The 14,290-nt window shown below is 34.3% G+C and overlaps 2 protein-coding genes across 2 annotated transcripts; one reads left to right on the forward strand and one right to left on the reverse strand.

The window, feature by feature from the left end:
* The first annotated feature begins 2,830 nt into the window (after window positions 1–2,830).
* On the forward strand, window positions 2,831–4,708 carry LOC115982767 (F-box protein At1g67340). Its single transcript, XM_031105479.1, has 3 exons — window positions 2,831–3,300; window positions 3,509–3,671; window positions 3,809–4,708. The coding sequence occupies exons 1-3, from the start codon at window positions 3,056–3,058 to the stop codon at window positions 4,613–4,615; spliced, it is 1,215 nt and encodes a 404-aa protein (XP_030961339.1). The 5' UTR covers window positions 2,831–3,055; the 3' UTR covers window positions 4,616–4,708.
* An 8,442-nt stretch (window positions 4,709–13,150) lies between these two features.
* LOC115981045 lies at window positions 13,151–13,795 on the reverse strand. Its single transcript, XM_031103235.1, has one exon. It carries the CDS (start codon window positions 13,793–13,795, stop codon window positions 13,151–13,153), a length of 645 nt encoding a protein of 214 aa, XP_030959095.1.
* Between the last annotated feature and the right edge of the window lie 495 nt (window positions 13,796–14,290).

A 14,290-nucleotide genomic window follows, 5' to 3' on the forward strand; every position in this document is an offset into this window, starting at 1 on the left:
TAGCACATCGAATGGAGGCCACTTTTTGGTATTTGGTGTGCTTTAGCACATTGGATGCTAGTGCTCGATCCAAACCTACTCTTGATCTTGATCTTGATCTGTATGAGGTCATTGCTAGTTATAGAATTCCATCACAATAAAGCATTAGTCATTTTAGCTTCCATTCATCCATACACTCCAGTGGATCCAGAAATTATGGTAGTCGTTAAAACGCATGAATGGAGGTGTAATGTTTATTGAAAGTTATGGTAGTCAGTTGTTTTTTGAAACGTTTATTGATAGCTAATTTCGACGCACCATACTTGATCATGTAGGACACTTGTTCATTAAGTTATCGATAGGCTTTAACTCTCTTTTTAAATCTCAAAATTACGGTAATTGATACCCTCACTCTGTCTGCATTTAAACATTAAAGAATAGCCGCTAGCTCATGTTATGTTCTAGCCTTGTTTAGCCCTTTATGATCTATCACACTTGTTTCATCTCTCTCGTACCAATTGCCATTTCATTATAATACTAACATACATCATATTAAGTATTTGGATATTTGATACCATGTGTTAGTTTAACTATTATTGGAAGAAAATATGATTTAATGGGCCTGACAAAATAAGTACAAATTTTCCAAATCAGTCACTCTGTGGTTTGAATAGGTTAGTTTAGCACTTTTTTTTTTTCTTCTTATGATAGGTAGGCTGTAGGGGGTGGGAAAGATGGGGAGTTAAAGCCAATTGATAATCACTTTAAGCAAATATAAAAACATTGTATTTCAAGTATTAACCTACCTTGATTGTAATTTATAAACAAATGGTTGTAATTCTGTTTGCTTGGAATGTGAACCTCTCTTTATACTCATGGTTTTGAAGATTATTAACAATTAATTACACTTGTTTGTGTCTTGTTACCTACCTTACGTGATCAAATAGAACACTTGTCGGTTGTGTTATCATTAGGTGTTAATACTTTTTTTGAATCTTGAAATTACATGACTAACACCTCCCACTCTTGATAATTTTAAACGTTAAAAAGAAACTGCTACCCTATCCATAATGTATCAGCCATGTAATTTTCTTGCATTTTTAGTCCTTCATGATCGATCACAAGTGTCTCATCTTTCTAGTACCAATTGTTATTTCATCACAATACTAACATTTGTCATGTTAAATTGAGCATTTGGATATTTGAGTCCATGTATTAGGTCAAACTTCATGAAGATAAAATAGCATTAGATGCATTTTGGATAAGAGTTTGTTCTAGAAAACAATAATTCTCCTGCAGTCCTACTACCTTGCTTGATGATTTTAAACGTTAAAAAGAAACTACTACCCTATCCATAACGTATCAGCCATGTAATTTTCTTGCATTTTTAGTCCTTCATGATCGATCACAAGTGTCTCATCTTTCTAGTACCAATTGTTATTTCATCACAATACTAACATTTGTCATATTAAATTGAGCATTTGGATATTTGAGTCCATGTATTAGGTCAAACTTCATGAAGATAAAATAGCATTAGATGCATTTTGGATAAGAGTTTGTTCTAGAAAACAATAATTCTCCTGCAGTCCTACTACCTTGCCGATAGCACTTACATATCGGGTCTTTCTCTTTGAGACCGCTAGATAACAGGGTAAGGAGGTTAGGAGGGGTGAGATTCTAACCCTATATAGATGGATCTACAAAGAATGTAATTAGCACATAATGGTCACTTAAACCTTATCAGTTAAGTTTCTCCAAAAAAAAAAAAAAAAAAAAAAAAACCTTAACAGTTAAAAATTGGTTTGGGAAGATGATTTTTTTGCAACCATATCAGATATATAAAAAATAAATAAACAAAAAATTAGAAATTCCTTCAAAAAATGAAACCAACACACACCCTAATTTGAAGGGTTATTGACGTAATTGTCCAATTTAGTAGTGTGTCACCTACAGTCTGTTAGTCAAAAATAAGAAGGTTGTAAAAGGAAATAATGCTAGCAACAAAAAATAAATTTGGTATATACGGAAAATTGCAAAATTATAAATAGGAAAGCAAAACAAAGTAGAGTAACAGAACATTGGCTTCAAAACAAAAAAAAAAAAAAAAAAGAGTAACAGAACATCTGTATTCTACCCAAAACAAACAAAACAAAACAAAAGAGTAACTGACCATCTGTGCTCATCCATACATTTGACCTTCAAATGCTTTGGTCGTCGACGACCGCCCAGAATTTGCTACCTGAGTTTGTTAACATGTGCTCCGTTTCCCCACTCTCACCCTCAGCACGTTAAACACACGCTCACGTAACGCACGCCTTAATAGTTAAAAGTACTTAACACCAGTTTTTTGACGCGCCCGAAATTATCGAGTATGTTGTTTTACCCTCGTGGATGAAATTTGAATGTTGAAAAACAAAAAAAAAATAACCGAAGTTAGTTTTCACTTTGGTTTGTTTTTTTTTACTTGGCCTTTTTTTTAAAAACCGCGAATAAAATTTTGAGAGAGAGAGAGAGAGAGAGAAAAAAAATTAGAGCCTGAAACACATACACACACCTGTACCGAACAAGCATAAATAAAGAGCGAGACTCACCACTCTTTTTTACATAAAGTGAGAGAAAGAAAGAAAGAGTTTGCTTGTGCGTTCAAAGCGTGCAGATAAGGGACAAGGATTTTTCATTTTTTTTCTTAGTACAAAAAATACACAGAGGTAGAGAGACGAAAAACAAACCGACGACGAATGGACGGATCTGGTCAACGCCGTTTGACCGGAGAAACGACAAATAGAAGGGTAGAAGTGTAATTCGAAGTAAACCCACTTCTCTCTCCTTCTATTTAATTGTAATAAACATTTTTTCTTGTTTTCCTTATAAGCATTCGGCCTTGTGTCGTTGTTTTTGTTGTGGTCTCCTTGGATTTGTAAAGCCTTTCTTATAAGTTCTAAGGCTTTCCCTCATTTCTCATTTCCCATCTATATAAAAGCCTGTCTCCCTTTTAGAGAGAGAGAGCGAGAGACGCAAACTAGTTATAAAAAGATAAGATTTTTCATTTTAGATAGAGAGAGAGAGTTAGAGAGATATGAGAACAAGGAGAGGGCTTTGTTATCCTAGAGTTGTTGAAGATAAGAACATGAGAGTTGTGAAGCGAAGGAGAGATTTCGCCGCCGAACAAGTTAGTTACCGGAAAAGAAGCCGGAATTCTTCTGATATCGCTGGAAAGCGTGACTTGTTCGATTCCTTGCCGGACGATCTCGTCATTTCCATTCTCTGCAAACTCAGCTCCTCCGCCACTTGCCCCTCCGATTTCGCCAACGTTCTCCTCACGTATGTTCCACTTCTTTCCTTCTGAAAAATAAATTCCGACCATTTCACCGGAGTTTCAATCGGAACTGTGGTCTGAATTTCATTTCCTAAATGTGAAAAAACAATAAAGACTATTTTTTTTAACGTAGTAAAATACCTGATATTGATGGGTCGTTTTTGAGTTTTGAATCTGATGTAACTGATTGTTGTATGCAACGAACTTTTTCAGGTGCAGGAGGTTAAACGGTTTAGGACTTAATTCCTTAGTGTTATCAAAAACTTCTCAGAAAACATTCGCCATTAGAGCCAAGAACTGGTCCGAGTTAGCTCATCGCTTCTTGAAACTCTGCGCAGATGCCGGAAACGTCGAAGCCTGTTACACTCTCGGCATGGTTAGTCTTTTTTTTTCTTTTTCTTTTTTCACTATATAACATCATATACATACTTCATTGTTTTTCAATTTTTCAAATGCTTTTTTTCAACACACAAGTTTTTTAACATTCTTTTTTTTTTTTTTTATCTTTTGCAGATTCGATTTTACTGTTTACACAACCGAGGAAGCGGGGCTTCTCTAATGGCCAAAGCGGCGATTAGCTCTCACGCGCAGGCACTGTACTCGCTTGCCGTGATTCAGTTCAACGGTAGCGGAGGCACCAAAAACGACAAGGACTTGAGAGCCGGCGTGGCCTTGTGTGCGCGTGCCGCTTTTCTGGGCCACATCGACGCGCTTCGCGAGCTTGGTCACTGTCTCCAAGACGGTTACGGCGTTCGCCAAAACATAACCGAAGGTCGCCGGTTCCTCGTCCAAGCCAACGCTAGAGAACTCGCGGCGGTGTTTTCCACATCCGCGAACCCCACGCGCCCTCTCTTCACGTGGAACCCACTTCCTCTCCCACACCCACATCCTCATCCACGAACCGTGAACAGCGGCGGCGGCGGCGGCGGTGGTTGCCCCTTGTTAAGCGATTTCGGCTGCAACGTTCCGGCCCCAGAGGCTCACCCGGCGAACCGGTTCATGTCAGAGTGGTTCGCGGCTCGGGCTGGGATTCCCGGACCTGGTTTGAGGCTGTGTTCGCACGCGGGGTGTGGTAGACCGGAAACTAGGAGACACGAGTTTCGTCGGTGCTCAGTTTGTGGAACCGTGAATTACTGCTCACGCGCTTGCCAGGCGCTTGATTGGAAGATGAAGCACAAGGCGGAGTGTACACCTACGGAACGGTGGGTCGACGAGGAAGGTGACGTCGACGGAAACGGTAACGGGAATGGAGATAACGGTGGTGATGGAGGAGGCGAAGACGGAGTTAATGGGAACGATGATGTCATGCCAGACAGTTGAAGTCAAGTGTTAACGGTGAAGATGACGGAACGGTTACGCCAGATAATGTGGGTTACTAGGACAAAGTAAAAAAAAAAAAAAAAAAAAAAGAGGTTAAAGAGATAAAAAAGAAAAGAAAGAAAATATGGCCATTTTTGGGGGAAAAATTATAAACATAGTTTTTTTTTTTTTTTTTTTATATGGCCAGTATTAGGTGGCAGCACCCGTTTTTTCTTTGTATAGAGTTGTTTTTTCGGAGAAAATCAGAGGGAGCCTTTCTTTTCTTTCCTTTTCCTTTTTTTTTTTTTTTTTTTTTTTTTTAATGGTACTTTTTTTTTTACTGTAGAGAAGTTCAGGTTGTCATCAGACTTTATTTCGGTAAAGTAAAACTGCAAATTTTCGATAATGTTGTATTCTTTATAATTCACTTTCTTGAGCCATTTTTCTTTAAATTTGGTGGATCTTGGTATTTTGGGTATGGTAATCTTTCATATATTTTGTGTGAGGAGAACTTTTTTGTCCAATAGAATCAAATAAAAACAAATTTAGGTACTGGGATAGGATGTACAACCAAACTGGCAAAATATAAATCAGCATTTATTGCTTGGAAATTGTGGCTTTCCTTTGGGGTAAAGATATGGTTGTTTCTTATCTTAGATGATAGAGAAAGTCAAATTTCTAACATTCAAAAAAAAAAAAAAAAAAAAAAAACACAGAATGACACTACCTACTAGATAGAAAATTTAGATTTCAGTGAGTAAAAGCTAAAAACCACTCATTTTTTCAGTACAAAAGAAAGAGAGAGGCTGAAGTGAGAGACAGGTAATATATGGAGAGGAGACATAACGCATCATATCAATAAATTATCACATTATTATGTTTGTTTTCCTTTTAAGCTTTTTTCATGGGCCTTTTGGTAGTCAAAAAGGGTTGGACAGAACAAGTGATTGACCAAGAAGCGTAGTCATAGATATAGAAAATATTGAAGGAAACAGAATAAGAAAATGGTATAGTGGGAGAGGCATGCTTTGTGCAAGTGGATGATATAGTTGCTGGGAAAAAAAAAGCTTTATGCTTGCTCACAGGACCAACAGAACATTATTTTTCTCTTTTACATTCTAGCTCTCTTTTTTTAAAGGAAAAAGAGAAAGAAATAGAGACGTATACATAAAAAGGCAAATCTCATAGTGGGAGTTCTGTTTTACCATCATTATTGTGATTCAGTTAGCTTAAGAACTTTGATTCAGAAAGTGGTCCAATACCAGCACAATGTTCAAAAATTTACTGAGGTGGGATTCATGCAGTGTTTTGAAAAACCATTGGCTGCATGTAACCAATTTCATTATGAGTCTGTTTTTGTTTTTTTGTTCTTAGATGAAAAAATAAAAATGCTATTATATGTTTTGGAAGTTGCTCTTTCATTGTGATTGGCAATTTCATATGGCAGCTAATTCTGACATTTTAAGGGAAGCATAGGTGAGGCCTGAAGTGAATGGTATATCCTAACCAATTTGCTAAGTCGCTTTAAGCAAGTTTTTTAAAACCTTGCGTTTCTAAATATTGACCTACCTTAATTATAAATTTATGAACAAAACGGTTGTAACTCCCTTGCGTGCCTACACGATGATGGTTTCATTTTTTTATGACGCTTTATTTGGTTACTTAAAAAGAGAAATGGGAAAATGAATAAAACTGGGGATCTTATCATCAACTAGCATAAAAATGGATATACAAATGTTGTTAGCATTACCATTCTAGCTCCATATAATAAGTGAACAATAAGTTCATGTCTCTATAACATTTTATGATTTATGATTACTCTTTATCACCAAGTGTGTATATACATATATACTTTTAAGTGTGTTGAAAACAGATTAATAAAAGAAGCTTTTATGATAATTTAATGCATAATTTAATTGAGCCTAACTGTTAATTTCTTTTATTGTCAACTAAGTAGTCAAAGATCGAAATTCCATCTATCATTGATACATCATACATCAATAGTTGGAGGGATGAAAGGATTTTGAACCATAGATGCATATATGCATTTAAAAGATTAAGAGGTGTCAATTAAGTTACTAGGCATATAATCTATGAGCATGAGATTGAATAGATGAAGTGCTCAAGGTGTATATATATATGCTCAAGGCATACACATTATTATTAAAAGATATGAATGTTGTCTAATTCTCGAGGTGCTCACTATTATCATCCAATAATATTTATATACGGTTAAACTAACACATGAACTCAAATATCCAAATGCTCAACTTAATATGATGTATATTACTATTATAACAAAGTGAAAATTGGCACCAGAGAGATGAGAGACTTGTGATGGATCTTAAAGGGCTAAAAAAGCTAGAAAATCGTGATTGACATGTGATGGATGAGGTACCGGATTCTCTTTAATGTTTAAAATCAATAAAAATGAGGGATGTCAGTTACCATAAATTCAAGATTTAAAAAGAGAGTTAACATCCAATGATAACACAATGCGCACATGTCTATAAGATCATGTATGGTGTGGCACATTATCTAATTGTTAATAACCATCTATCTCAACCAAAAAAAAAAAGCAATTATGTGTTTAGGGGGGGGGGGGGGGGGGGGAGGGGAGGATGTTAGTTACCATAATTTTGAGATTTAGAAAGATAGAGTTAACACCTAATGATACATAATGGGTAAGTGACCTATAGGATCAAGTATGGTGTATCAAATGACATGAATAAGTACAATTGAATGTCAATAACTGTCTATCTCAACAACAAAATTGAGAATGGGGTGTCAATTACCATAATTTCAAGATTTAAAAAGAAAGTCCATGCCTAATGATACTATGCAAGTGTTTATAGAATCAAATATGGTGCATTACATAACCTGCATAATTACAATTATCTATTAATAATAGTCTATCTCAAAAAAATGATAATAATGAAGAGTGGGAGTGTTAGTTACCGTATGTAGTTTTAAACTAATACATGGACTCAAATATCTAAATGCTCAATTTTTATCATTATTTTGCAAATTTTTAGAATCAACTTAATATAACATATGTTAGTATTAGGGGTGTGCATGGGTTGAGTTGGGTCGGGTTGAGGGGATTTTTTGACCCAACCCACCATGGTGGGTCAAAAAAAACCCAACCCAACCCAACCCATCACATAAGTCCAACCCAACCCAACCCAACCCAACCCAACCCACGTGGGTCGGGTTGGGTCGGGTTGAACCCATGGGTTTGAAATTTTTTTTTTTATTATTATTAAATTGAGTAGAAAAAAAAATATTAAAATATTAAAAAAACCTAAAGATTAGTACCAATGTAACTCCTTAAAGGCAAATAACATTAATGACTAAACAACAATAGTAATTTATTAGGATTTGTGTGAACTAATTGGCTTTTTATATAGGATGGGAAGAACTGGCTATTTAAAAAAATTTATTAATTATATAATATATTTTATATATATATTAAATTCGTATTAGTAGGAGAAACTAAGGAAATGCTGCTCTACAACTGTTTTTTTTTAATTATTAAATATATAATATATATTTATATATATATATATATATATATAAAAGTGTCCTACAATTGATTTAAAAAAAAATATTAAATATAAAAATATATTTTAAATATATATTAAATATGGGTGGGTTGGGTTGGGTTTGGCGGGTTTGTAATTTTATGACCCAAACCCAACCCAACCCGCCATAAAATTTTTTTTTGTAACCCAACCCAACCCACCAAACCTTAAAAACCGACCCAACCCGGCGGGTCGAGTTGGGTTGGGTCGGGTTTGGCGGGTCGGTGGGTTTTCTGCACACCCCTAGTTAGTATTACAATGCAATAACAATTGGCACCAGAGAGATGAGACCTTTGTGATTGATCATGAAGAGCTAAAAAAGCTAAAGAACGACATGGTTGACACATGATGGATGAGGAAGCTGTTTCTCTTTAATGTTTAATGGTATCAAAAGTGAGAGGTGTCAATTACCGTATATACTTTAAACTAATACATGAATGTTAATATCCAAATACTCAACATTTTCTTTTTAGAACAACTTAATTTGGCCTATGATAGTATTGAAATGAAATAACAACTGGCATTAGAGACACGAGACACATATGATCAACCATGAAAGGCTAGAAAAGCTAAAGTATAACATGATTGACACATAATGGATGAGGAAGCAATTTCTCTTGAATGTTTAAAAATATCAAGAGTGAGAGATGTCAACTATTGTATACACTTTTAAATTAATACATGAACTCAAATATTCAAATGCTTAACTTAATATGACATATGTTATTATTATGATGAAACAACAATCGGCACCAAAGTGATGAGACACTTGTGATCGATCATGAAGCACTAAAAAAGTTAGAAAAAAACATAGTTGACACATGATGGATGAGGTAACTTACTCCCTTTAATGCTTTAAAAAAATCAAGAGTGGAAGGTATCAGTTACTGTAATTTCGAGATTTCAAAAAGAGTTAACGCCTAATGGTAACACAATTGACAAGTATCCTATATAATCAAGTATGGTAGGTAATATGACTCGAATAAGTGAAATTAACTATCAATAATCGTTAAAGCAACAAGTATAAATAGAGGCTTATATTCCACGCAAACTTAGTTACAACCATTTGTTTATAAATCATAATTAAGTTAGATCAATACTAGAAACACAATGTTTTTAAATTTGCTTAAAGCAACTAACAATTGGAACTCCCCAACCCTCCCTCCCCTACTACATGCTTATGAATAATATATATATATATATATATATATGCAAATGCTAAACTTACCTATTCAAACCACCAAATTATTAGTTTGGTCCATTTAAACATATTTTGTCAAACCTATTAAACCATATTATTTTCCAATAATATTTAGATACTTCTAAACTAACACATGGACTCACTTGATATGATGTATATTACTATTATGATAAAGTGACAATTGGCACCACAGAGATGAGAGACGTGTAATAAATCTTGAAAGGCTAAGAGAGCTAGAAAACAACATGATTGACATGTGATGGATGAAGTAGTAGTTTCTCTTTATTGTTTAAAATCAATGAAAGTGAGGGATGTTAATTACATTAATTTCGAGATTTAAAAAGAGAGTTAATATCTAATGATAACGTAATTGACAAGTGTCTATAAGATCGAGTATGGTATGGTGACCTGAATAAATACAATAAACTGTTAATAATCACCTATCTCAAAAACAAAGAAGAAGAAGCAATTAAGAGTGCCGCAGGGCGGGGGGGCGGGGCAAGGTGTCAATTACCATAATTTTGAGATTTAAAAGAGAGAGTTAACACATAATGAGAGAACATAATGGGTAAGAGACCTATTGAATAAGTATGGTGCATCACATGACATTAATAAGTACAATTAACTGTTAATAACTGCCTAACATTAAGAGTTGGGGTGTCAGGTACCATAATTTTAAGATTTAAGAAGAAAGCTCACAAAAAATGGTAACAAATAAGTGTTTATAGGATCAAGTATGGTGCGTTACATAACTTAAATAATTACAATTATTTTTTAATAATTGTCTATCTCAAAATAAATAAATAAGAGTGAGGGTGTTAGCTATTATACGTAGTTTTAAACTAATACATGACTCAAATATCCAAATGCTTAATTTTTTTTTAGAATTAACTTAATATGATGTATGTTAGTATTATGATGCAATAGCAATTGGCACCAGAGAGGAAGCAATTTCTCTTTAATGTTTTGCAGTATCAAAAGTGAGATGTGTCAATTACCATATATACTTTTTAACTAATACATGGACTCAAATATTCAAATTCTCAACTTAATATGACATATAATATTATTATTACGATGGAACAACAATTGACACCAAAGTGAGAAGACCTTGTGAACAATCATGAAACGCTAGTAAAGTTAGAAAATAATATGGTTGACACATGATGGATGGGGTAGCTTACTCTCTTTAATGCTTTAAAAGAATTCAGAATGAGAGGTGTCAGTTACCGTAATTTCAAAAAGAGTTAACACCTAATGATAACACAATAGACAAGTGTCCTATATGATCAAGTATGGTAGGTAATATGACATGAATAAGTGCAATTAACTATCAATATCCGTTAAAACCTCGAGTATAAATAGAGGATCATATTCCCAACAATTTATTTTTTTTGAGAAGATATTCCAAGTGAACTTAGTTTCCATCATTTGTTTATAAATTATAATTAAAATAGGTCAATACTAGAAACATAATGTTTTTAAATTTGCTTAAAGCAACTAATAATTGGCATTAATGCCTAATGAGTTAACGCTTAATAATAACACAATAGACAAGTGTCCTATATGAAGTATTATAGGTAATATGACATGAATAAGTGTAATTAACTATCACTATCAATTAAAACCACAAGTATAAATAGAGGATCATATTCCCAACAATTTTTTTTTTTTTTTTTTTGAGAAGATATTCCAAGTGAACTTATTAGTTTCCACCATTTGTTTATAAATTATAATTAAGTTAGGTCAATACTAGAAACTTAAAGGTTTTAAATTTGCTTAAAGCAACTAATAATTGGCGTTAACTTCCCACCCCCTCCCTCCATATTACATGCCTATCAACAATCAACAATATATATAGACACACACACGCTAACTTATTCAAACCACCAAATTATTGGTTTGGTCAATTTCAACTTATTTTGCCATGCCCATTAAGACATTACTTTCAAATAATATTTAGATACTTTTAAACAAACAAATGAACTCAAACATCCAAATGCTCAACTTAATATGACGTATGTTAATCTTGTAATGAAATAACAATTGACATCTAAGAGATGAGACACGTGTGATAAATCATGAAGGGCTAAAAAAGCTAGAAAATAACATGACTGCCATGTGATGGATGAGGCAGTCATTTCTCTTTAATGTCTAAAATCATTAAAAGTGGGTGATATTAGTCACCATAATTTTGAGGTTCAAAAGAGAGTTAACACATAATGATAACATAATAGGCAAGTTTCCTATAGGATCAAGTATGGTGCATCCCATTACATGAATAAGTACTTCTTCTTTTTTTGTTGAGAAAACAACTTGTGAAGTTTTGGATTAAGAAATACTGGCTAAATTAGCTTGAAATATAGAAAAAGAATGTGGAGGAATAGACTCCATCCACACAACATAGTTTGAAACATGTATAGCTTGCCTAGCTAAACTATGGGCAACCTTATTACTTGTCTCCCCTCAGTTTATTGATAGAGGATGTTAAGTCTTTTACTAGATATGAATAAGTACTACTAATTGTCAATAACCGTCTATCTAAAATAAATTTAAATTAAAAATAAATAAATAAAAACCAGTAAGAATGGGGTGTCAATTACCATAATTTTAAGATTTAAAAATAGAATTAATGCCTAATGATAATATAAGGGATAAGTATTCTATAGGATTAAGTATGGTGTATCACATGACATGAAAAGTACAATTAACTATCAATAACCGTATTATCTCAACAAAAACAAAAAAGTCAAAATTATCAAAGCCTTAAGTATAAAACAATCCAAGCAAACTTGGTTATTTCTAGTTTAGGATGCTTTGTAATAATGTTATTATTTTTAGTTTAGGTTGTATTGATGACACTTTTTAATATTTATGGGCCTGCGAAAATTCTTATTTCAAAATAGAGACAAAGCCTGAACACAAGAACCAAGCCATTATATATATATATATATATATATATACATTTGGTTAGTGTAAGGACTGGGTTTGAGCACTTCTGCTACTAAATGAGTGGACTCAAGCCCAACTAGCCCAATACAATAGATTTATAGAGAGTAGGTTTAAGAACTAGGTCTCAACGAGGATTACTACAACTAGACACGGTTATGAATGGATTGAATAACAATGATATGGACCAAAGTATGAAATTCTGTCCTCGGGCACTTCGTCCAAGGAACTTAGTGTTCTTATTATTTCTTCAGTGCTAGGTCACAAAGGTTTCCAAGATCATGCAAATTGCTTCTGTATTCTCCTTTCTTTTTTCCGCTCCCTTTCCTGGGGGATTTCTCACATTATATATCCCCCTCTAATCGATTTTGGCCCTCCATTTGTTGATCATGCAGGTCACTATTCGAGTGCTTGTCACATCAGCCATCTTCCCAAGCCTCCAGTGAGTTGCAGTAACCAAGACCGCACTGTTCATGGGTCATTTCCTCATTAATGCGGCCAGAACGTTAGTTGTGGCCATTTAATGCGGAGGTGACAGTTTCTCCTTGAACTATTCCTACACCATACTCCTGTGGTTGTCCTACAGTGCTTGTCCTTTTTCTTGGGACGCTCTGGGAGGCTGCCGTTAATGGCAGGCCATTCTTCCCTACTAGGATATGGGTTGGCCGAGGACAGGATTGTCCTCAGCTAAGTTTCTGGGCCACTTGGACTTTCTTTATTCGTCCTCGGCCATTTCTTCCTCCTTGGCGTGGGCCTTAGGCTTAATATGAGATGGGTCGGGGTTGTCAAAATCTTTGACCCCATAGTTAGAAACGGATATACTCATGTGTTAGAATTTATAAGTCTATTACAAAACATATTAGCCTTATCAAAGGCTAACAAAGTACCCACCATAGGCGGTGGTTCAACAAAAACAACAAAAGTAAAGTTACTATTAGTTCCCATCTTTGCTAACGCATCCGCACATTGGTTAGCTTCATGATATGCGTGCTCTATCCGTTTGTTGGGGATAGCTTGGAGCAGGTTCCTGCAGTTAGACAAAAGAGGTTCCATTAACATATTTATAGTATTATTGCTCATCAGCTGAACAACACTCAAAGCATCCATCTCTACAATTAAACTGTTTAAACAGAGCTCCTTGGCAAGAGTTAGCCCATCTCTTAGAGCCCATAGCTTTGCAATGGTACTATTAATGGAGCCGAGAGCTCTAGAGAATCTTGCTATCCAATCACCATTATGGTCACATATGAGACCACCTCCACCTGTAACACCAAGATTCCCCAAAGCCGAGCCATCTATGTTGAGCTTGGCCCGTCCTTCAGGGGGTTTTCTCCAAGTAACAGGTATTATAGTTCTTGAAACAGGAACTTTTTCCTTTGCTCCAACTACAAAGAATTCTGCAGAATTTTGGATACATTTCTCAACTATCTTTACACCAAGCCAATATATACACCTTGAGCATTTCATCTATAGAAATGACTTTTTATTATTATTTTTTAAGAACAATGTCTTTGAGAAGCAAAACCATCAATGTATCTACACCTTAAGCCTTTCACTTATTCAATCTAATGTTCACAAATAATATGATTTGTAGCTCAACTAGTATATTTTGTGTTTTCAATGGAAACAACCAGCATTCAAATACCCTACCCCTAATTATAAATAATATATATAAAAAAAAAAATGATTTTTTTAGTAGATAGAAATTGATTTAGATTACTTATTTGATGATAAGAGACATTAACAATTAGGCTTAATTAAATGATGCATTAAGTTATCATAAAAGCATCTTTTGTTTCTTTTATTTAATTAAAGGAAAAGAAAACAAATTGTTGGATATTGTTTTAAAGGTAAATTGACTTCGACCTCCCTTGTTTAAGGGCAAAGAATTATGAACATAACTCTTGAATTGAGTTCAATGAATTAATTTGTGTGCCCACTCTAACAAAGCATTGACTACCA

Source organism: Quercus lobata, chromosome 3 (assembly GCF_001633185.2).
Source record: "Quercus lobata isolate SW786 chromosome 3, ValleyOak3.0 Primary Assembly, whole genome shotgun sequence".
NCBI lineage: Eukaryota > Viridiplantae > Streptophyta > Magnoliopsida > Fagales > Fagaceae > Quercus > Quercus lobata.

Bases quoted from the DNA above. Each gene is read 5' to 3' on its own strand.
- LOC115982767 (XM_031105479.1), top strand. From the start codon at position 3,056: ATGAGAACAAGGAGAGGGCTTTGTTATCCTAGAGTTGTTGAAGATAAG. The intron at 3,301-3,508 runs GTATGTTCCACT...GAACTTTTTCAG, and splicing joins TTCGCCAACGTTCTCCTCAC to GTGCAGGAGGTTAAACGGTT. The intron at 3,672-3,808 runs GTTAGTCTTTTT...TATCTTTTGCAG, and splicing joins CCTGTTACACTCTCGGCATG to ATTCGATTTTACTGTTTACA.
- LOC115981045 (XM_031103235.1), bottom strand. From the start codon at position 13,795: ATGAAATGCTCAAGGTGTATATATTGGCTTGGTGTAAAGATAGTTGAG.